Source organism: Cervus elaphus, chromosome 4 (genome assembly GCF_910594005.1).
Source record: "Cervus elaphus chromosome 4, mCerEla1.1, whole genome shotgun sequence".
Classification (NCBI taxonomy): domain Eukaryota; kingdom Metazoa; phylum Chordata; class Mammalia; order Artiodactyla; family Cervidae; genus Cervus; species Cervus elaphus.
The window spans coordinates 54,624,681-54,648,781 of record NC_057818.1 but is presented as its reverse complement, the minus strand read 5'-3'; the positions used below and the strand labels follow the sequence as shown (position 1 = coordinate 54,648,781).

At 44.6% G+C, this 24,101-nt stretch overlaps 1 protein-coding gene across 2 annotated transcripts in view; it reads right to left on the bottom strand.

The window, feature by feature from the left end:
* Positions 1-24,101, bottom strand: part of SAE1 (SUMO1 activating enzyme subunit 1) — a 61,581-nt gene that overhangs the window by 32,535 nt on the left and 4,945 nt on the right. For both annotated transcript variants that reach the window (XM_043899604.1, XM_043899602.1), the window contains exons 2-5: positions 15,314-15,425; positions 11,368-11,541; positions 8,985-9,127; positions 7,272-7,371 (exon numbers count right to left, since the gene is read on the bottom strand). In XM_043899604.1, the coding sequence (XP_043755539.1) occupies positions 7,272-7,371; positions 8,985-9,127; positions 11,368-11,541; positions 15,314-15,425 (529 nt within the window). The remainder of the gene's footprint in view (positions 1-7,271; positions 7,372-8,984; positions 9,128-11,367; positions 11,542-15,313; positions 15,426-24,101) is intronic.

The window sequence follows — 24,101 nt, the reverse complement described above, 5'->3', positions numbered from 1 at the left end:
CTTGAGGATTTCGGTCTGAGAGTCTAGTTAAGACTCATAACAAGCCTTCTTACACTGGGCAGCGGCTTCCTGCAGCAGAGACCACAGTGAAAGGCACAGCGTAGATCGGAGCAGATTTCCAACAAACACCCAGGAGCTGATAAGACCCACCTGCCTTTCATTTGCCAAAAAGCCCAAGAGTAAATATAAAAGATGAATTCTCCACACAGTCTATCAGCTATCAAATTAAGGGGTTGTGCTGAGCCATTTAGATAGTGGAAGACTGCAATAACCTCTGTGCAATAGGAAACTGGCTCAATAGATCACGGCACGACAAAGCGAGGAAGACCTACCAGACAGCCACTTAAAATGTTCTCCAACTGTATGCCAACTATACCTCAATAAATAAAAGAGTAGAACAGAAGCATGCTCTCCAAAGTAGACACAAAGATTTGAGAAGTGCTTACAAAAATACACGGAGTGAAAAAAAAAAAAAATACACGGAGTGAAAAAAGGAAAAGACAATACATATATATATGCCACATACATTAGGTCATTATGTATGTCTTGTATATATTTACATATATTAACTAGCACTCTAATTTATTATGTACATGCATAAAAAGAATAGTGACATTATTGGGTAGCAGGATTCACATTTTCTCAGTTCTATATTTTCCACATTGGAACTTGTGAAACCATTTTGTTTTCTTGTGGGGTTTTTTTTGGCTGTGCCACACAGCATGTGGGATCTTAATTCCCTAACTAGGGATCAAATCCGTGCCTCCTGCAATGGAAGCATCGAATCTTAACCCCTGGACCACCAGGGAAGTACCCTATTTTACTTTTTAAAATTAGGCTGAACATCTATAACAAATGATAAAGATCTGGAAGTAAAGCAGCATGTAAATCAGAATTGAAACAACTTTCAAACTACAGATTTCGAGGTCTAATTTCCACACCTACTTATCAGAGACTGTAGTTTTCAAAAGCATTTTAACAACTGACAACCACAACCCGAGACAGTTTTCACACTCAGCAGAGTGGCAAAAGAGCCCAAAGTTACCAAATGTTACTGTTACATGCTGCTGGGTTGAAATGTAAATAGAGAAAACGCCTTAAGACTTATTTTTTGGAGTCTGGTGAAGTTGAAGGTGTACACATTCTAATTCTCCTGTGCCCTAGAGAAATCACACACCTATCCAAAGAGATTATCTATGCATGCACACAACACTGACTGCAGCATAATATGTAACACCAAAAACTTACATAGCTAAATACCTATTAACAGGAGATTAAATAGTAATGTTTTCACACAATACTCTGTGGTCAAAACAAATAAACAAAAAACCCACCAAAAAAACTGTCTTGCAATAACTGTTGTCCAAGAGAACTTGCAATGATGACAAGAAAACTTTGTATATGGGTGCTTTGCAATATGGATGCCACACGCCACGTGTGGTTACTGAGCATGTGAAATGTGGCTAGTGAGACTGCAGAACTGAATTTTTAAATTAAATTTTATTACCCCCCGAAAAAATAAATAAAATAAATTTAATTTTATTAATTTTAATTTGAATGGCCACATGCAGCTGGTGGCTACCATAATGGATAGCAAAGCTCCAGACCTACACACAAACACAGATGGCCTCACAAAGTTACTCTTAAAAAGTACGTGAAAAAAAAAAGCATGTAAAACCAATTTTTAAGAAGTTAAAAAGCATGCCAAACAATTCTGTATTGCTTGGAAACACAGGTGAGCAGGAAGAAGAAATGCACGGGAATGAGAAACATGCCTGAGGACAGCGGTTCCTCATGTGGGCGAGGGGCATCCAAATGGCCTCGACCACCCAATCGTGTTTCATGCTTTAAACTGGGTGGTGGTTTCATGGTGGTTTAGCTCTACATTCTTAACTTCTACCCTACAACATCACCTAGTAAGCGTCATTCCATTGCTGAGATTTACAAACACATGATAAAGCACTATGCCAAGCCGGCCTATGTCCACGCTTTATGGATACCTTAGTAAACCTGTACAAACGTGCCAGCAGACCTGAGGAGGAGACAGAGGAGGAACATGCAGATTGGTACAAGGGTCCTGGAAAACTTCTGGTTATTAAGGTGGATAGTGTTTGCTTTATTGTTAGGTTTTGTAACTTGCACTGATGTCACATGATTTTTATGTATCAAATATCACACATACACACAGACAAGACTGTGCTGTGATGCTGGCAGGGACTTCTATTCCTCATCCATAGAACCGAGAAACTTCTCTCCAATGAGACAAGGCACCACCAGCACCGCTCCAAAACTCTTCTACTTGGGAGACCTACCATCAGCTTCCCACCAAATCCTCTGCAATATACACCCTGCCCCCTCCCTGCCTGCCCCGCCAACCACAAACACACCAAGTCACTCTGACAGGCCTCTCTGGCCTACAGGTTCTGGTCCAGCCAACAACTCAATAACAGACTTCTCCACATTCCTCACCAAGAACCTTGTCTTCTTTAAAAGTCTGTTCTCTCAGCTCAGTTCAAATAACCTCAACTATGAGAACTAACATACTACAACACTAATCAATTTATTCAATCACAAAGAAAGTTAAATCCTTTCTAACTAATGAACAAATCCTTTTTACAATGACAGTAATCTCCCAAGTTGGGTCATGTTATGCTGCTGCAACAGCCACTACCGCACAGTGAACAAACAGGTCCTGAACACGAACGTGTGGGCACTGCACTAGCAACACAGCTGTGAGCAAAACTGCCTGGCCCAGGTCGAATGGAGTTTACGTGAATGAGAGAGACACTGACAAGTCATCTGAGGGGCAACGGGTGCTACAATCAATGTGCCACAGAGGAGAGGAGGAGCTACACTAGTCAGTCACCAGGAATGCTGCTTTTAAAGATGGGACTGACAGGAGGATGAGAGAGTTGTCAACAAAGGGCTCAGAAAGGGAGAAATCAAAACAATGAATCACTCTTCAACTGTGGAATTTCACAACTAATTCATGAAAAAGGGATTTCCAGGGCCCAAATTAGTCACCCACTACTTCAGAAGTGGTAAAATTAAGTCTGTACTTCTTAGCATGTCAGAAGCAAATCTTTATGTTTAATCTTTAAAAAGCTATCACAGAGCATATCCACCCTCAGGAATCTATCCACTCCTATCCGGTAGCCCCCTAACAATAAAGAAACATAAGCAGCAACATGGGAGCACACTGGTGGTCATTCATCCTGAAAGTTTTCAGAAGTGATCCTGATTTTCACATATTTCACCCCTCCATCCTAACCAAACTTCAAGTCATCCTGGAAACTCCAAGGGGATGCACCTTATGGTGATAAAGCAGACCTGCACCCTCGGCCACTACCTGTGTTCTCCCCCTCCCTGTGTTAGCCTCTCAGTCACGTCTGACTCCTTGTGACCCCATGGACTGTACCCGCCAGGCTCCTCTGTCTATGGGATTCTCCAGGCAAGAATATTGGAGTGAGTAGCCATTCCCTTCTCCAGGGGGCCTTCTTGACCCAGGAATCAAACCCAGGTCTCCTGCAGTGTAGGTGGATTCTTTACCATCTGAGCCACCAGGGAAGCCCTCCTAGTTCTTCCTTTTGACAGAGCTGTGTGATCTCGGGCAGGTCCCTTAACTTCTCTGGGCTTCAGGATCTGCTGTAAATGGAGATAAGACAACTAACGCACTTCCTTGCACCAGATGCAGTGCCTTGTACACAGTAGGCATTCTGCAACTCACAGATACAGAAAGAATTGGCTGTTTGGAGCCAGGGAAGTCAGAGTCATTTTGTCTCAACATCTGAGCTTCTTCTTGACCCTGTTTCCTGTGACTGGGTGCTGATCTTGGCTTTGGCGCTTGCCAGTCTGTTCTTCACATTTCAACTCTGACAACTCTTCCTCAGAGAAACCTTTCCAGACACTTCCTCATCATAAAACCGCTGCCATCTCCTTTACGTACTGTATATGGGTACCCACTTCACGTCTGTGCCCGAGACCTGTTTCTGGGGAAATCTGTCTCATGACTCCTCCTGGGCACCAAAGGAAGCACACAGTGTCCTCCTGAGCACCAGTCTCTGGGCTGGGCATCTGCCCACCACTGTAGTTCTCACCGTCACACAGGTGCTAGAAAGGCCCGGCCAGCATCTTCCTAGACGGTGTGAAAACCACAGGCTCTGTTTTTCCTCTTTGTTTTTTAACGTTTCTAATTTCGGCGCACAATGTGTACCTTCAAGCGCAAGTGGCTGTACAGCATAGGGCTGAGCCCAAGGAAAAGGGGGAGGGGAGGGAACCCTCGCCAGGGGCCTTTCACAGGAAACAGGAAGTGGCTGCTTCCCCACCCCCAGCCTGCGCGGCTCAGCAGAGCCCAACTAGTTGAAAGGGCAGAATCTAAACCCAGGGATTTTTGAATTGGAGGAAAACTTCGAAACTGTGGAGCAGTCACTGCCAAAATGGAGACGGCACATTCTCGCAAGGTGGCCGAGCCCCGGCCTGGCCCCTCGCCTTCCGCAGCTCCCGGGGAGGCCGCACAAAGACAAGGTTTGGAATCCCGGAGATTGTCATGAGGAATGCCCTGCATGCCTCACGACCTTCACGGCTTGGGGTTGGAATCCAAGCCTGAATTGTCCCCGTGAAACAGCTGACTAACAATGTCAGCTGGGGAATATTTTGATACCTTCAAATTGGGCCCCGTGGAGGAAGAGGCTACACAAAGAGCTGTGTGCCTGAAGAGCCCGCAGAATGGTACGCAGAGGCCACCCAGGGCCTGCCAGGGCTGCCCACATTCTCCTCATAGCTCGCTAAAGTGGCTCCCAAAAGAGGTTTCCAGATTCGCCCCAGTGGGCACCAGCAGACTGACTCCCAGAAAACTTCCCGCTGTGCAGGGCTCACAAGGCTAGGGCTCTCTCCATTTGAATGTGAAAGGCCCGCCTCAATCAGAGGAGGCCCTTAAGCCATAAGACCCTTCACACCAAGGCCAAGTGTCACACTCGTAAGAGGGTGTGATTTATAAATTGACAGCACCCACAAAGCTGCTTTTGTCCTTCTCCCTTAGTTAACAATTTATCTCCCCCAACCAAACTCACGGAGCCATTCAGATAAAGCTTGACTGGGCCTCAAGAAGAAAGAAAGAAAGGAAGAAAGAAAAAGACGCAAGTTTTGGCCAAAACACTAATGTTCGCTCTGGACAATTATGGTCCTGTGAATAGACACTAAAATTAGGGCTTAATAATTCTCTGTATCGCACTCACAGCGTTGAACTATTCCACACAAACATAAAGAGCAAGAGAAAGAAAATCTCCAACGCAGCCTTGCTGGAAACTCAAGAGTTCCACTTTTGTGGTTTTCTGCAGTCTCTTTTGTGGTTTCTGCACTCCTAGAATCCCCCCTTTAGAGCAATTTTAACTCAACGCCCTGCCCAGCTGGTTTTCTTTCTCAACAAAATCTACAAAGTAAAGAGTAAATATGGGCTTGGCCATGTCTTTCCTCTTGGTTTAACAAAACCAATTCTGGCCACTTGGGTTTGTTTTCCTCATCGAGTGAATTCCCTTCTCAAATTCCAACACTAGCTACGAAACCATCATCTACCTACTGATTCTCTTTCCACTCTTTCTTATGTAAAATGAATTAATAGTACCAATCCTAGCAGAGACTAAGCCCCTAACATAAACTATGTTCAAAAAAATAGATATACCTGAGAACACTTGTCAATAGTAAGACCTTTCATCTTAAAAGGTTATTTGGTGGGGAAAAAGCCAAAAACTTTATTTTAAAAAAGCAATGAAAAATCACATCTGGGCATCACTTGGTCCACATTTTCTCCAGAAGACCATCTACGTCGTCTTCTTCATTGACTATGCTAAACCCTTTGATTGTGTAGATCACAACAAACTAGAAAATTCTTAAAGAGAAGGCAATACCAGGCCACCTTATCTGACCCTGAGAAAGCAACACCTAGAACCAGACATGGAACAACAGACTGGCTCCAAATTGGGAAAGGAGTACGTCAAGGCTGTATATTGTCACCCTGCTTATTTAACCGATATACAGAATACATCATGTGAAATGCCAGGCTGGATGACTCACAAGCTGGATTCAAGATTGCCAGGAGAAATATGAATAGCCTCAGTTATGTAGATGATACCACTCTAATGGCAGAAAGCGAAGAGGAACTAAAGAGCCTCTTGAGAGTGAAAGAGGAGAGTGACAAAGCTGGCTTAAAACTCAACATTCAATTAACTAGGATCATGGCATCTGGTCCCATCACTTCACAGCAAATAGATGGGGAAAGAGCGGAAACAATGACAGATTTTATTTTCTTGGGCTCCAAAATCACTGCAGACAATGACGGCAGCCATGAAATTAAAAGATGCTTGCTCCTTGGAAGAAAAGCTATGACCAACCCAGACAGCATATTAAAAAACAGAGACATCACTTAGTCTACAAAGGTCCATATAGTCAAAGCTACGGTTTCTCCAAGAGTCATGTAGGAATGTGAGAGTTTGACTACAGAGAAGGTTGAGCACTGAAGAACTGATGCTTTCAAGCTGTGGTGCTAGAAAAGACTCTTGAGAGTCCGTTGGAATGCAAGGAGATCAAACCAGTCAATCCTAAAGGAAATTGGAAGGACTGATGCTGAAGCTGAAGCTCCAATAATCTGGCCACCTGATGTGAAGAGTTGACTCACTGTAAAAGACCCTGATGCTGAGAAAGACTGAGGGCAGGAGAGGAAGGCCACAGAGGTTGAGATGGTTGAATGGCATCACCAACTCAATGGACATGAGCTTGGGAAAACTCTGAGATAGTGAAGGACAGGGAAGCCTGGCGTGCTGCAGTCCAGGTGGTCGCAAAGACTCAGACATGACTTAGCTACTGAACACACAACCTCATGGCAGCAGCCAGCTGGCACTAAGCACGTCTGCCCCCCTGTAAAGAGGACAAGCGCTGGCCCACTCTGCCCAGGCCCCTCCCTTCAGGGCCACATGTTTCCTTCCCTGGTTATGGCCTGGAGCCTCCAGGACCCCAGGGCTTTTTGACTTAACACTCCCCCCCAACATAACTTTTTTCTTAATTTTTACTGAGTATAGCATTCTTGCCTGGGAAATCCCATGGACAGAGAAGCCTAGCAGGCTACACAGTCCCTGGGGTTGCAAAAAAGTCAGATATGACTTAGCAACTAAAACAAGTATGACTTCGCAACTAAAACAGCAACAGCACAATTACAGCTGCTTTACAATGCTGGGTTAGTTTCTAATGTACAACAAAGTGAATCAGCTGCATCAACATACCTTCTTGACCATGGTTGTCTCAGATGAATCAAGTTTGGCTCTCTTGGTATCAGGTCCATCTTCTACTCCTTGACTGACTTTGGCAACTTTGGTTTTCTCCCTAGAGGATGATAAGCAGAGGGAATAGAGTTTTACCCTGTGAAATATGCCATGAGAACAAAAAGAGCATCACCAGCTCACTGCATGGAATGGATGGTGGTTAAGAGCAACATCTCACACTGATCTGGGCTCAGATCCCAGCCCGGCACCACACTACCTGATGTGGCATTTACCCACTATGTGGGAATAGTAACCCCTGCAGGATTATTAAGAGAAATAACCAATTGCTTGGCAGACTGCCAAGCACACAGTATGTTCTCAATAGATGTTGTAAACATTCCCTGAATTCAATCCCTCCCATCTACCATGGGGAGCTCACCTTCAAATAATCTGGCCTTCTTTTCTCTACAGTGGCTTCTTTGTCCATTTAGAACATGCCCAAAGACTAGATTTTCTTAAAGCCATCACACATTAGAGTTACAAGAGATTCTGAACATGTCTATCCTTCCCCCATCTTGACTTCACAGGCAAGAAACCTGCAGACTGAAGAGAGTTCAGGGGCTCCCCTGAGAAGTTCAATGAAAGAAGCAGTTCCTGTCTTGACTCCTGGTGGGCGGCTTCACTACCACACAGGGTCTCTCTTTATCTCTCATCGGCAAGGCCATGGTCAAAAGTCACAGCCCCCAAACCAACTCTTGTCATCTTACAAGAATGGTATCATCACCATCTTTCATCTAGAAGCTGTAAGTTCAAAATATGGTAGGTCTCATCATGTGAGACTTACCCATGATCTGCAACCTCAAGGTGCAAGAAAAGGAGGTCTGTTTGTTCCACCAGAGTTGCCTCTGGACCCTGGAGATGTTCCAAGGTAGACTCTGGCTGAGAGTGCCTCCAGAGTTGCCCATTTAACTAGTTAGTACTCAGTTTATTAGCTCTCAAACCTAAACACACAAAAGCCCAAGCTGGGAAACAAATGTATACAATCTAATCAAGTCGTCCCTAAACAGAAAGCAAAGCCCAGACTGATCAGATACCCATGCAGTGTGCTTTCATCACCTTAGAAATGCCTTTCTCATGACCTAGAGCAGCTGTTTCCAACCTTTTTTGCATGGTGGGGGGTGGGGTGGGGGGCACACCAGTTCTGTGGAAGACAATCTTTCCATGGTCAGGGCGGGGGATGGTTCAAGTGGTAATGCAAGTGATGGGGAGCAGGAGGTGAAGCTCCGCCCACCTCCTGCTGCAGCAGCCTGTTTCCTAACAGGTCAAAGACTGGTACCAGTCGGGGGTCTGGGAGTTGGGGACCCCCTGCTCTAGGGGAGACCACCAATTTGGAAGGCAGGAGCCACTTCTCCTACAATTCTGAACACACAATCTATGTATTCAATAAGCTGTTAACTGATTTCCCAAAGTTCTAAGTACTAGAGTAAAATACTTTCCTTAAACGGGTCATTTCCTGTTCTGTTGTGTTGTTCAATCACTAAGTCATGCCCAACTCTTTTCAATCCCATGGACTGTAGCACACCAGGATTCCCTGTCCTTCACTATCTCCCAGAGTCTGCTCAAATTTATGTCCATTGAGTCGGTGATGCTATCTAACCATTTCAGTCATTTCCTACCCGTGAGTAAAAGTACATTTTAAAATGCTGTGTTCTCTCCTCCTTTCCCTGAACTTACTCTACAAATTCATGCTCTCCAAGATTGGCAAACGTGTATCCATGGTAGCCAAAAACATCTCCTGTAAAGAACTTGATGCTATTTTTGTGACAGATCTGGTCAACTTTCACTATGACGTCCCTGGAGCAGCAAGTCAGACATACCTGCAGAAGAAAAGAAAGTGGCTGCATGTGAGTTAGGCAGACCATGACTCACCGCCCAGATGTCTAAATAAACCTTAATGAACAGTCTCTCTGGGCATGTCTAAAGCCAGTTTCAAACTGGTACAACAAGTTCTTTGGATCCTCAGGTTAGAAGACAAAAGAACAGTTGCAGGTTTCAGTGTGCAGAAAATGTAAATCATCAAGACTGTCATCTCACCTTCTGCGACCAAAATGAAACATGTTGAGCTATTAAGTAACAGGCACTCAATGAATTTGTTTCCTTAAATCATGAACATACATAAACCACACTTCACAGTTTACATGAAAAGACAGTAATATAACTCAGAGTAAGTTATTTCTAAATCATTAAACTTATTAAAGTCTGATTAAGCTACAGCAAGAAACAAAACCAGTTTTTAAAATTTACCCAAAGGTCATGTTTAAATACAAGGGCACTATCACCCCCCCTTCTTTTGACTGATGTGTGATGATAAAGAAGATAAACAAGTCCCGTTGAGATTATTTTTCCACAGTTTTCGATGTGAAACTTAATCTGAATTTAAGGACAAAAGAAAAGGTTATAGCCCAAGTGACCTCCCATTCAGAGTTAAGACAATGAGCTGGTGATTCACTCAGGGGAATCATCAATGTTGCTCTGAGGCCTCCAGGTCATGTTCCAGTAAGTTGAGGTATTGGAAATGGCTACGTTTTACTGCACAGGACACCATCTTTTCGGGAAAAGTTTTGTGATTGGGAGCAGGAAGACAACTTCTAAATCGCACGTGTTTCCTTCTGAACAGAGAAAGTTGGAGAAGAAATTCCCAAAGGACGTTTTCATTTGATAACCCTCTTTGCTGCTGTCTGGGAGCCTGAACACTGATATATCACTCACAGAGAACTGTGTGTCACCACTGCCATTCAGAGGATGCAGCCACCCGGGGAGAAAGCAAATCTAGAAGATAAGACAGGTGCAGTTGAACATGCAAACTGTCTGAACGGAGCTCTGCAGTCAAAAGTTGAGTGTGAAAACCTATGAGGACCAGTCAAACATGGCTCAAACAAGTCACGCTTGCCCCGTGAACATGCCTTATATTAATACAAGCAACAACCCCTTGTTTCAGTTCTAACAAAGCTTTAGTGGCTAGAAGTTCAAGGACACCTAGAGTAAACCAAATGTTGTTGCTATGGATAAAGAAATGAAGGATGACATATGTCCAAATGGAAAATGTTCCAATATCTGGACTTACAAAACAGAGTGAAAAAAAATCTTAAAGGGACAAAACGCATAGATGAACCATCCTTTGAGGCCCACATTTGCACGTATGAGATACAATGGCGTGGAAACCAACCTCAAATCCTAACCTCTCATGTAATGGGTCTTTCATTAAAAAACCAAGCAGATCATCTCTGACCATTACATGGTTATCCAACATTTATTAAGCTTTTCCAGGGAGGAGGGAACTATGTCTGAAAGGTCGTGTAGACACTAAAGCAGAATTTCACTTATCCTTTCACCTCTGCAGAGATTTGGCAGTGAAATCAAATGAGGTCGGATATGCTTCATTTGGCTTATGACTACAGTGATTCTGTCTAGTTATCCATGGCAACATGGTCAAAGCGGCTGTGTGAAAGAAAGAGATATAGACTGACCAAGATCAGGTGTGCTCTTTTTAAAGACAAAATACAGACTGGAGTTTGATATTTCTAACAAAAAAATGACGCTGCTACAGAAATTAATCACCAACTTGTTAAGTTTTCGGAAGAAAACATTTGCAGTGAAGTGTATTAAAGCTGTGTGCAAAGATTCTGGAAGGAAGACAGAACACCAGTGATGAAAACTGATCTTGGGGGAAATATGCTGAAAGAAGAAACCAAAAGGCAGCAACTCACAAGCAGCTAAAGCAGATTCAACAGCTTGGGTCTGCCTACCCCACACACTCAGTAAACTAAGGCCAAACACTAATGAGGCATATACGCACTAAGGTAATATAAGACTTCACCCAACTAGGGCAACAGCTTGGGTTGCCCAAAAACCTGGTTCGGGTTTCTCCTTAAGATAGTACAGAAAAACCCGAACCAACTTTTTGGCCCACCCAATACTAAAAGCGAAGAAGAGAACAGCCTACAAACTATATTGGGAAAAAGCTCAGATTTGAGAGTCTAATACCCCAGGGGACCTAATATACATACAACTAGTGCTTAATTCCTACAGCAGATTTTACATTATCTACGAAACTTACAGCATCAAATTGGGTGAAAAACGACTCGGGTTTCTTTTCTATATTCTCAGTGTCCACCTTCACATCCACCATGGGGTTGAGATTCTGTGCTCGCTCCAAAGAGGCTTCAGCCCTGTTTCGGCCAACAGATCCAGTACGGATCAAGAACTGGGCTCCGGGGTCTTCTGGAGATACCTGGGAAGGAATTTTTTTTTTTTAATATTTGAATTTGGCAGGAAATAACAAATGAACTTTTCCATTTTATTTTTTTAATTCTTTAATGAATTTGTTACAGTGTAGCCTGTTTTATGTTTTGGTTTTTTGGCTAAGAGCATGTGGGATCTTAGCTTCTGGACTAAGGACTGAACTCCCTGCATTGGAAAGCAAAGTCATAACTACTGGACTGCCCAGGAAGTTCCCCTGAGCTTTTCCATTTTAAAGAGTAACTAAAATATCTACCATCTAATTGTATTATGACTGTTTCTATAGGAATTTGTCCAATGCAGATTCCCTATACTCTTTCCTCCTGAGGCTTTAAAACAGACATCTAACTTTTTTTTTCTTTTTTAAACTGGGCATTGATGGTTAAAGAGCACCCCCTTGTGTTTATAGTGAAAATTCACTCTAAACAAAAAAGTCCATGCTTTTTTTTTTTTGCTTTCTTCATTTTTAACTGCCAACAAAATGACATAATCATGAGTGCTAAGAATTGACCAAAAATACCTACCACGTGCCCAACTCAAAGCATTCATAGAAAGACATAAGTAGTTTAAAAGATGCAGTCCCTGCCTACAAGTGGTTTCAAATCAAACCATGCAAAAATCAGACACAATTAAGAATGCTGGAAACGAACTCTTAAATTCAATTAAAACTCAGAAAGGAGGCGAGATGAGCAAAGGCTGGAACAGAGGGACAATTTCACTCGGAAGGCTGGACATCACCAGAAGAGAGCCTCAAAGACAGATAATATAATCCCCTGATAGCCACTAAGTAGGATTAGATTCCACTGTTCAAAATGCATTTCTTCACACATCAAACGTCTATCTTAATCATTCACCTCCATGGATGACCACACCACCTTCACCAAGCCTGGGCTCAGCAGAGGAAATCCTGCTCTCCTGCCAACTATGCACAGCACACACTGTCCCTACGATCTTTCCTCCAAGTATACGGGGCTGGTCCTCCTCCCTCTTCAGGCCAGCCGTCTAACAGTACCCGTGACCCATCCCAGGATCTCACAACACAGAGAGATTGTACATCATAGCGGTTTCTGGAATAATTAAGCTTGGATTCAAATCGGTGACTCAAATCCTGGCTCAAGGACTTAAATGTGTGATTTTGAGCAAATATGAAGAAATCCCATGTAAAAAGAGGACCTTACTAGAAGCAATGCACTTACTCAACACTCTACCTAGGTTACCTGGGTCATCTGGGCCTTACTCCTTGGCCTCTCAGCTCCCAGTTCTCACTGGACACCCCAGTCTCTATATGGGCCCTCTATATGGGCAGCTGTCTTCAAGATTCCATTTCAGAATCACTCATCTTTTTACTCTATGTAGCTCCATAAACCAACTCCATAACTTTTAGTATCTACCGAAGTCTACTGTTGTTTCTCAAATTGCTTTTACTGATACAGACTGCTTCCCGATCCATTTGAGTCTTACGTTAAACTGTCCATCAGATATTTCCTGCTGTAGATCCCAGGGGCCAATCACATGTGATTCCTACATTTGTTGTCTTTGTTAATGAGCCCACCAGTCACCCATCCAGTCACCAGAGCCAGAAACCTGGTCTTCGTATCTTCGACATTTCCTTGATAGCAGCCACCAGGTGAGAGGACTGGGCAGGTGGGCTCTGCCAGGAGTCAGGGCCTGGGTTCTGGTGCTCCCACTAACTACTGTGACCTTGGGTGGGCCATGTTTCACCTCCTTTCCTTCCGTTTTCTTATGTGTAAAATAGGGATGATGATCCCTCCATCTCAGAGTTATTGTGAGGACTGAATGACACACCACACCTACGGCTCTAGGCACCGTGTGCAGCACCTCCAGTCCATGGCAGCGGCTGTGGTCACTCTTTGCTTCCCCACACAGAATCCACCCGACCCTACCACCTAAGCACCTCTCACCTCTAGGTGCTTCTCGCCATCTCTGTCATCACTGCCATTCCTCAGACTCTTTCCAACTCTCCCTCAACTACTGAGGCAGCCTTCTAAGTAGTCTTCTGTCCCATACCTTGTGCCATCCACAGTCTACACGGTATCAGTAGTCTACACAAAGCCCAAAGCTCAGGTCACCCCTTGCCCATCTGAAACTCTCCAATGACTCCGCACCACCTGGGGAAGTAAGGAAAGGCTTATAGCAGAGCTTACCAGCGGGCCCTTCGTGACTTGGACCTCACCTGCAATCTGCACCCTCACCCCCATCCCTTGGGCTTCACACTCTACAAACACCAAACTGCTTGCTATTTTTGATTCTACCATGCTGTGCTAATGTCCCCTGCCTAAAACACAGCCCCTCCAACCTTGAAAAATCTCTACTTGTTTTTTAAGACTCAGTTTAGCACTCTGGGAAGCCTTTCATGTCTCCCTGACACAACCTGAGTCAGGGAGCCTTCTCTGGTTTCTGGAAAAAACTGAGAATGGGAAACAAATCCTGTGTATCCCTCCCTTCCCCCCACCTACCTGCACCACATGGCATGTGGGATCTTAGTTCCCCGACCAGGGGTGGAACCTGCACCCAGGATCTTAACCACCAGACCACGAGCGAAGTCCCCCTTGTGGACTTTTCTATTGCCCCTACCTAGAACACTCCAGGGTAGCTAGCAGGTGTTCTTGGATGCGTGCTGATGTTAAGTGAAATGAAAAACTCTAAGAGGCGGAAATGAACATCTTCATTTTATAGGTGTACAAGCTGTCTCTGGGAGGTTAATGCCCTTGCCCAGCTTCAGAAGGTGGGACATGAGCCCAAGTCTGCATGATTCCAAAGTTTTTGAATCATGCAGCACTGTCTCCTCGGGATGTCTGTAGTCAGGGACAAAACCTCAAGCGAACAGCAAAAGGCAGAACCACTGAGGAGTGCTCATGAACTATGAAATTTATGAGACGGGCATCAGGCTGGGTAAGCTGACTGGGACCAGGTTACATGAAGCCAGTGCTTCTCAACCCTCCCTGACTTTTAGACTCACCTGAGAACTTTTATTCTTAAATAACTACCCGAATATTCTACAGCACAGATGGGACTGAGAACCACGTGTTAGGCTTTTGAAAACCAGTCAGAGGAGCGAGGCCTTGCAGCGGAAGGCAAGCAGAAAGCACCACCGGTCCTTGCACTGCAGAGGTAAGGGGTGACTCCGACACTGAGTGGCATTCGTCCCCAGGCTCAGGCGGTGACAGAAGCAGGTCACATGCCCTCAGTGTTCTCTCCTCGGTCCCCAGGGTCAGATTACACAACCAAATGAAGACGCTCTCATCCCACTGTCCCTTTGTTTTTCCATGCCAAGGACCTCCAAGTTTTGGAACCATCCTTCCCTGGGTCTCCATTCTTACCCTCTCTTGTTCAGTTGCTCAGTTGTGTCCAACTCTCTGCCACCCCAGGGGACTGCAGCACGCCAGGCTTCCCTGTCCTTCACTATCACCCTCTCTACCCAAGACAATTCTTCTGGATGAGGTGTTCCTGCCACTAGGGGGCACTGTGGTGCCAATCACCCTTCAAGGGACACAGTAACTCCACTTTACAGACAAGCAAGCTCAGAAAGGAGATGGGAGTCTCCACTGGCGGACCTCGTGACATGGTGGAGGTGAATTCAAATCCTGCGTTGGCACTCAGTCTCCATGGCTACAGTGTCATTAACGCCAGCCCTCCTCTTTCACAGCCCTGAAAGGGCAAGCAGGAACACACGAAATCTCCATGTGTTTATACTGAGGGGTGGAGACTGTGAAGGACAGCGATATGGTGACAGCGCATCTCACCTGCTCGTGATCCAGCATGGTCAGTCCTTTCACTCCAGCCAGGATGAGATTCTTGGCGATTTCAGCCCCGAGTCCCTTCATGCCAACAAGAAGCACCCGAGAGGCCCGCAGCCTAAAAGGCAGACATTGTTAACAGGATGAGAGAGAACAGTGGAAGTACATCGAATCACTGAAGAACAAAACAAGACAAAGACAGGGAAGTAACCTTGGTTTTCATTGAATGCACTTAAGCACCAAGACCTCAGATCTTAGAAAAGAGACAGGCTCCACTCTATCCCGCAGAGAACAACTTATCCAACAACTGTTCACGGAGCACCTACAAGGCCAAGCACCCCTCTCAGGTGTGGAAATACAGCAGTGAAGAAACAAACTCAATCCCTGCCCTCTCAGAGCTTGTATTTTATAGAGACGGACAAAGAGAGACACATAACATGTCAAAAAGTGATGAAAATCAAGCATGATGTGGATCAGTGATGGACCATGCTACTTTTGTCAGCCTGATCACGAAGGCCATTCCACAGAGGTACTGAGCAAAAATTAAAATGAAATGAAGGACAAGCACACAGGTAGTATTTGGGAGAAAAACGTGCCAGGTAGAGACAACAGCCAAAAACAGCCAAGTGCGAAAGCCCCGAAGCAGCGGAATGCGTGGCCTGTTCCAGGAACAGGAAGGCAGAGAGAGACAAACAGCAGAGAGCCAAAGGAAGAATGACAGATGAGGCTGCAGAGAGAACCAGGGGCCACATCATGAAGGCTCTTACGAAGGCACTGTCAGGACGCTGGACTTTATACAAGATGGAAAGTCATGGGGTGGGGTGGGTGGGGGGTTAGAAGAGTGTCACAGTTGAGAGGATGATGGCTTGGACTAGTGTGACAGCAGAAGAGAAGGTGAGAAGGGGCACTATTTAAGCTATCACACACAAGGTGGCCTGAAAGAGGGTACATCTGGGAAGTGTTTATATCATTCTAAGTCTGTAGGGTGACAGAAGAGGAAGCTTAAAAAGAAAGTAATCAGAGGCTGGGCTATATCCCAGAAGTCTGGACTTAACTCCGAAGTCAACAAAAAAGCAGCAGAGGTCCACAATCCCGTATGTGAAATTCCTGAACCAAAAGTGTTTCAGAATCAGAATTTTTCCGATTGGAAAAAGGAAATAGAGTTTGCATCATGAAAAATCCCATCAGGGTCTTACAGGTCTTAGCACCTTGTAATCAAACCCATTAATATTTCTGCAGCAAATCTATTTTGTTCACACTGACAAGGATGAGTAAGAACTAAGAACAGTCTCACATAAATTCAGGGTCTGCTGGCCAATGAGTCTGCTCCTAGTTTAGGAAATGAGTCCATTCTCACATAGTACCACTACTAGGGAGAACATGCAGAAACTCTTTTCCAAAAATGGTTCTAATAATTATGGACACTTGCATGTCATCAGGCTAGAAATCTTGAATGGGAATGAGGGCTGATAAAATCAAGTACTGCACTGATTCTTGATGCTAGCAAATTTGGGATTTCCTTCAATGGTATGATCAAAGGGTAAAATCGGGAGGAGGGAAAGAACACTGACAATATTTCCCTCAGAGGCATATGTCCAGTTCCCAGCTTGTTCATTATTGGTTTTCTACACTGCCCTGCCACTGCCAACCACACCCTAGCAGAGAGGAGCCTTTCAAGCGACAATTCCAGTTAACCAGAGTAATTTGAGCAAAGGGCTTATGACATACAAGCAAGATAAAAAACACAGATGCTAGCAATGAGGGGGGTCTCTTATCACAGGTTGAGAGCGTCACACCAGCAGGGGGAAGGAGGAAAGAGGTTATGCGTCTTTCCAGAGGCACTCCAATCCCTCCAGAAACAACAGATAATAAATAAGCAATGTTTCCAAAGAGGATATCGTGCACAGATCAAACCTTTGACAACAGACAGGCTGAGCAGCCGTGCATTCAGCTGTGCCTTCCAGGTCTCTGCTGTCACTGTCCTTCATCTCCCTTCACCTGGTCCCGACACTGCTGCACCTGGAATCCCAGGTTCCATGGTCCCTCCTAGTCTGAGTGATGGTCTTTTCTGGTTTGGCTGCTCCATTACCCCAAGGATATAGCTAGACTGGCCCCGCTTGCTTCTGGGAAATCTATACCTCCAAACCCACTAACTTCTCAGGCTCTGTTCTCCTTGCTGTTCCTTCAGCAACAGGCAGGGCCCAGCACCAACGCCCTTCGGGGTGAAGACTTGGGTTTGAATTCTGGCTCTGCCACTTCCTAACTGGTGACCCAAGCAAACTGAGCCATCTCTCTGAACCTCATTCCATTCATCTGTAAAATGGAGATACCCATTCTGACTTTATGTCATTAAATCTCCTCGAAGACCTGGTCAAATGTGTGCAAAACCACCTAATGTAGGCCCAGCCAACTACCAGATGCTGAGTAAAAGTTACCTGAACATCTCCTTCAATCTCCACTGCCTTACTTACAAAAGGGCTCAGTGATCGATTTGGTTCTGATTTAAAAAAAAAAAAAAATCTGACAGAGAAAAAAAATTTAAGCTGGCATTTAAATCCATTCAGTCTTGGCTCTCTCCCATTTCCGCCACCTTATCTTCCACTACTACCAGCTTCCTCCCAAACCCGCCTTCAGCTCCCCACCTGCAGACTTTAAATCACAGCACTGCACACGGCTGACTCGCGCACCCTGTCTTCCTCCCTCAGCCTCGTCAAGCCTTTCCTCCAGACTTCAAACCCCAACTCAGACACTATTTCCTCAAGAAGTCCTTATCACAACCAACTTAGGAGAGTGTCCCCTCTGAACTCTTCAAGCACCGGCTCCACACAAACGCCTCTGACAGAAATCCCATGGAGCCCACAGCCTCTCTAGGATCCCACCATCCTACAGAGCTCCATGGACTCTGACTGCTTGCGAGGTTTTTTTTATTCAACTGCCAACACCACCAAATGTCACGGTATGTTTTTAATCCTTAACCATTCTAGGGCCCTGAAAGGACTGCTTATTTCTGGCTCAATTACATGAAAAGCACTTAAAATAGTACCTGGCACACAGTCAGCACTTAAAGAACACTGGCTCTCGTTACTCACTCTAAGGCAGCAATTCCCTTCTGGGAATCAAGCCTACAGAAATACTCAGGTGGGCCAAAACCAGGCACACTGATGTTCGCGGCAGCATCGGCCACCACCCTACCCTGGCCTCCGTTTCTCACTAGTAAAACCGCAACACCCTGATACCCGGCCCCCTTCCATCCCTGCCCCCCACAAGCCACTGTCCCCATCTCAGGAAGAGAGAGCTCCGACACCAGATCATACCACTCTCCTGCTCAGTCCCTTCAATGGTTCCCAGGCAAGCTTGGTACTGCCAGCCCTGCCATCTCATCCTACTCTGGCCCTTGGTAATCGCCTACAGCCCGGCTGGCCGTTCTTGATCCTAGAAAGCGCCGCCACGTCGGCTCCCGCTGCTGGATTCTGGAATTAGCTCTTCTCTCTGCTTCTTCCCCTACCTCATCACATGACCTGTTCTTCAGGTCTCAGTTCAACTGTTTCCATCTTAGAGAGGTCCACACTGGCCACCTCATCCAAAATAGGTTCAGATCTGGAGTTATGCTATTTGTTCATATGTTCACTGCTCACTCCTCCATTAGAGTGTAAGCAAGCTTCGGAAACTACAGCATCTCTAGCATCTATGATTGTGCTTGGAAATATATTACACTGTTAATCCAGTAGCTGTTACAGATACAGCAAAAGAAATCCCAGCAGAATTATATAAACCTGGTAGATAGCAAAATAGCGCAAAAAAAAAAAAGAAAAAACAACAACAAAGAATAGTTAACACTCAGTGAACACTCACACCACCTGCCAACCACTGTTCTAAACTCTTCAAGTGTATTATGTCATTTAACCCTCATGAGGATCTCATGAGCTGGTACCTTATTATCCCTATTCTGTAGCTGAGAAAACAGGGACTAAGAGGTGAACTAGCTTACACAGTGGTTACACAGCTAAAAGTAACTGACAGAACTAGCTAGTAGAGAAGGGCAACAATAAGGTAGAGTGATTGAGATGGTGGGCTCACAGGCCATGGCATCCTGGTGCATACCTGCTACGGAAAATCAAAGTGAAAAGTCATTCAGTCATGTCCAACTCTTTGCGAACCCATGGACTGTAGCCCACCAGGCTCCTCTATTCATGGAATTCTCCACGCCAGAATACTGGAGTGGGTAGCCATTCCCTTCTCCAGAGGATCTTCCCAACCCAGGGATCGCACCCAAGTCTCCCACATCGCAGGCTGGTTCCCTACCATCTGAGCCACCAGGGAGGCCCAAGAAGACTGGAGTGGGCAGCCTAGTCCTTCTCCAGGGGATCTTCTCGACCCAGGAATTAAACGTGGGTTTCACACATTGCAGGAGGATATACCAGGGAAGCCCGTGAGGCAGTCATAAAACAGAATGAAATAACAGTAGTTAACACTTAGGGAACAGTTACTGAGGGACTTCCCTGGCAGTTCAGTGGTTAAGAATCCACATTTCCAATGCAGGGGGCATGGATTTGATCCCTGGTCAGAGAACGAAGATCCCACATGCCTCGCCATGGCACAGCCAAAAAAACCACCCAAAAACAGTTTCTGAATGCCAAGCACTGTTCTAAGCAACTTATGTGTATTAACTCTGCAAGGTTGTAGTATTATTGAAGGAGGAAACACAGAACAGGCTCCATCTTGAAAGCAGGACTCTGTCCTGGGCCGGACTGTGGACTTGGAGCTCTATGCCCAGTATCTATGGAAACAACATACCAATGGAAAACCAGACCCCAGGCATGGAAGAGCCCCAGGGCTCGTATCTAGACTCTCATCTCCTAAAAGAATACCCTAATTATCTGTGTAACCAAATAGAATCATAAATTCTACTATGCTTATTGGGGTATGACCACAGGCCTGTTGATAACTGTCCACTGCTAACTACCTAGGCTTAAAGCATATGAATCACAGGTTAACTTTGATTGTATCTTTCTTTTCCTTTGTTCAGACTAGTTTCAGGGAATTTGGGGAGGTGGCTTTGGGCACATACACTTAGGGTATATAAGGTTTTCACTAAAACTGGCCGGGTCCTTGGCTAAGAGGAGACTCTGACTTTTCCTTGGGCCCGCAGGTATAATAAACTGCACTCCTAAAATAAATAAATAAATAAACAAACAAACTGCACTCCACTATCTGCATTGTCCTTCTCAGTGAGTTTGTTTCCCAGAACACGTGGCTACAACATTATTAGTCTCATTTTACAGATAAAGGAAGCTGAGAGTAACAGACAAAACAATGCTGCCCTGCCATCGTCACATCCATGCCCCTAATTCCTGGGGTCCATGAATATATTACATCATGTGACAAAAGGAATTTTGCCGGTGTGATCAAATTAAGCATTGGGGATGGGGGAGCAGAGGTAATTATCCTGGATTTTCCAGGTGGGTCCAAATAATCACAAGGGTCCTTTAGAGAGGGAGACAGAAGGGTCTGAGGTGGTGAGATGATGACAAAAGCAGGGTCTTTGCTCAGAGAAGAGAGGCTTGAAGATGCTTTAGAGATGAAGGAAGGGGCCACAAGTCAAGAAATGCAGGTGGCTTCTAGACATTAGAAAAATCAAGCAAATTCTTCCTAGAGCCTCCATAGAGAGCACAGCCCTGCCAACACTTTGATTTTCATTTAGCCCAGGGAAACAGATTCTAAACTTCTGACCTCCAGAATTTGGGCTGTTTTAAGCCACTAAATTTGTGGTAATCATTACAGCTGCCAACAGGAAACTAACCCATTGAGGCATGGAGTTCTCAGGGACCTTGCTGAAGATAAAACAGCTACCCAACAGGCATTATTTTGTCTGCCACTCTCAGCTTCCTTTATCTGTAAAATGAGACTAATACTACTACTGACCTTGCAGAATTAATACACATAAGTTGTTCAGAACAGTGCTTGGCATTCAAAAACTGTGTTTTTGGGGTGGTTTTTTTTGGCCATGCCGCGGCGAGGCATGTGGGATCTTAGCAAAGCAGATATCAACTTGTGCAATACTGCTCCAGAGTATGCTTGTAAAGTTATATGCCTCTCAGGACTTCCCTAGCGGTCCAGTGGTTAAGACTCCACACTTCCAAAACAGGAGGTGCAGGTTCAATTTCTGGTCTGAGGGCTAAGAGTCCATATGACTTGGGACCAAAAATCAAAACATTAAAAAAAAAAACAAAAACACCAAAACATAAAACAGCAACCATATTGTAAGAAATTCAATAAAGACTTTAAAAACAGTCCACGTAAGAAAATCTTGGGAAAAAATCTATAAAGTTATATGCCTCTCTACAGCAGATAAATGTAAAGTCCCATTATGACATGTTGTGTACAGTCTATCAGTAACAGTAACAGTAATTACTATCCACAGAGGGCTCACAGGGTACGAGGCACTGAGCTAGATATGTACATACAGTGCCTCACTGAAACCTTGATTATGGTTCACCATCTTTCTCTCTCAGAAAGCACACACACTCTAAATGTTGCATAGTTTCTCTCCCTAAAAGGCAAGGTGGCTCCATGGGCCCCAGCACGGGCCATTATGTTTCCATAGGAAAGGATTCATGCCTACCTTGAGAAAGGAGAAAACTGAGGTTCAGCAAAGATGTCCAGGCTCTCATAGCTAACGGGTGCTCAGCACTGGAGATCCAAATTCAGTTTTAACCAAGATCTGTGCTTTTCTTTCCCTCTCTCAACGTCTCCCCCATGCTGCCTTGCATGCTGTTGTTCAGTCGTGTCTGACTTTGTGACCCTATGGAATGCAGCACTCCAGGCTTCCCTATCCTTCACCATCTCCCAGAGCTTGCTCAAACTCATGTCCACTGAGTTGGTTGCCATCCAACCAACTCGTCCTCTGTCATGCCCTTCTCCCTCTGCCTTCAATCTTTCCCAGCACCAGGGTCTTTTCTAAAGAGGATAAAGTAGGTTCTAAATAAATATTTGTGGATTCACTCCCCTCTAACTTCTGCCATAGAAATACCTTTTAAATTTCTGGGAAGGAAGGAGCCAATCTTTATACCACAATTTGAATTGACAAGACATACTGCAAAGTAAGTCAAGCCAATGAATTTCACTCATGATTAAAAATTCTGAAGTCTAAAATTCACATTCAAACCATGTTTCTTGAGAGTCTAATGCAAAAATCTTGTATAGGACTATTTCTAGTAAGGCAAACACACAGTCCCCAAGGACAGGCAGAGCTTTAGCATATCTGAGGAACAGAGAGGTTCAAGGACGGACAGCTTGAATGGAGCAAGCCAGGAGATGCAGGCAAGGAGAGGGGCAGGGCAAGAAAGACTTAAAAGATGTGGGCACTCGGAAAATCACTGGGAAGGCTTTGAGAAGGAATGTTAAGAGGTTTGCTTGTTTGTTTTTCATTTAAATCAGTTTGACTACTAAGTGGAGAATGGATTATAAGGAATCAAGAGTGGAACATGGAGACCAAGGAGGAACTGTGGAAATGATTTGAGATGATGGGTATAATGAAAAAAGGCAGATGAGATAAACCTTGCACATGTAAATCCATGGCTGATTCATGTCAATGTATGGCAAAAACCACTAAAAAACATAAAAATAAAAAATAAAATCCTTTAGAATTTCAAAAAATAAAAATAAAAACCAGGGGAAAAAAAAAAAAAAGAATGGTGATGGGACATCCACTCCTGCCTTCAGCACTTGGCATGTACCCCAGGACAGTCACATTAATCCATTCTTATCAAAATGTTCAAATTCCTATTTGTATCAGTTATTATAAAAATAAAGACATAAAAGTTTACTTTAAAAAAAAGGAGAGAGAGAGAGAGATAAACCTTGAAGCAGAGCCCTGAGGACTTCCCAGTAGACTGGATGGAAGACAGAGAGGACAGAGATGAATAAAGAGCTCCTAGGTTTCTGGTCAGTGCAACCAGAGAAATGATGGGACCACTTGGCAGATTTGACCATTTTCTGCTTCTAAAAATACTTCTCTTTTTCACTTAACAGTACAGTTGCTGTTGTTGTTTAGTTGCTAAGTCATATCCAACTCTTTGTGACCCCATGCCAGGCTCCTCTGTCCATGGGACTTCCCAGGCAAGAACACCGGAGTGGGTTGCGATGCCCTCCTCCAGGGGACATTTCCGACCCAGCAACAGAACTCAAGTCTCCTGCATTTCCTGCATTGGCAGGTGGATTCTTACTGCTGAGACACCAGGGAAGGCCGACAGTACAGTATTTGTCACTTAAATCTATGATCTTGCTCAATCCTCCTGCCTATTCATTATACTTACTCAAACGTCAGAATCCAAGATACAACTTAAGACTGTTCCCCACCTCAATCTGCTTGAGCAAACCTGCTCCTCCCACAGTCTAGCTTGTCCTTCTGGAGTTTCCTCGCATCCCACTGACACCTGCTGTATCTTATTTATCACAACCCATTTCCTATTTAGTTCCTTGTCTTTTGTTACTGTAATTTATATTTGTCAAATAATGGTAGTTAGAATTCACTGAATGCTTTCTGTGCATGGACTCTTCGTGCTTCATCTCATTTCTTTCTCAATTAAAAAAAAAATTTTTTTTTGGCCGCACTGCACGGCATGTGGGATCTTAGTTCCCCAACCGGGGACTGAACACAGGTCCTCCACAGTGAAAGCCAGGAGACCTAACCACTGGCCCGCCAGGGAAGTCCCATCTTTCTCAAAAATCTTATAACGTAAATTCTGTTATTTTCATTTGATAAGTGAGAAAGCTGAAGCACAGAGAAGTTAAG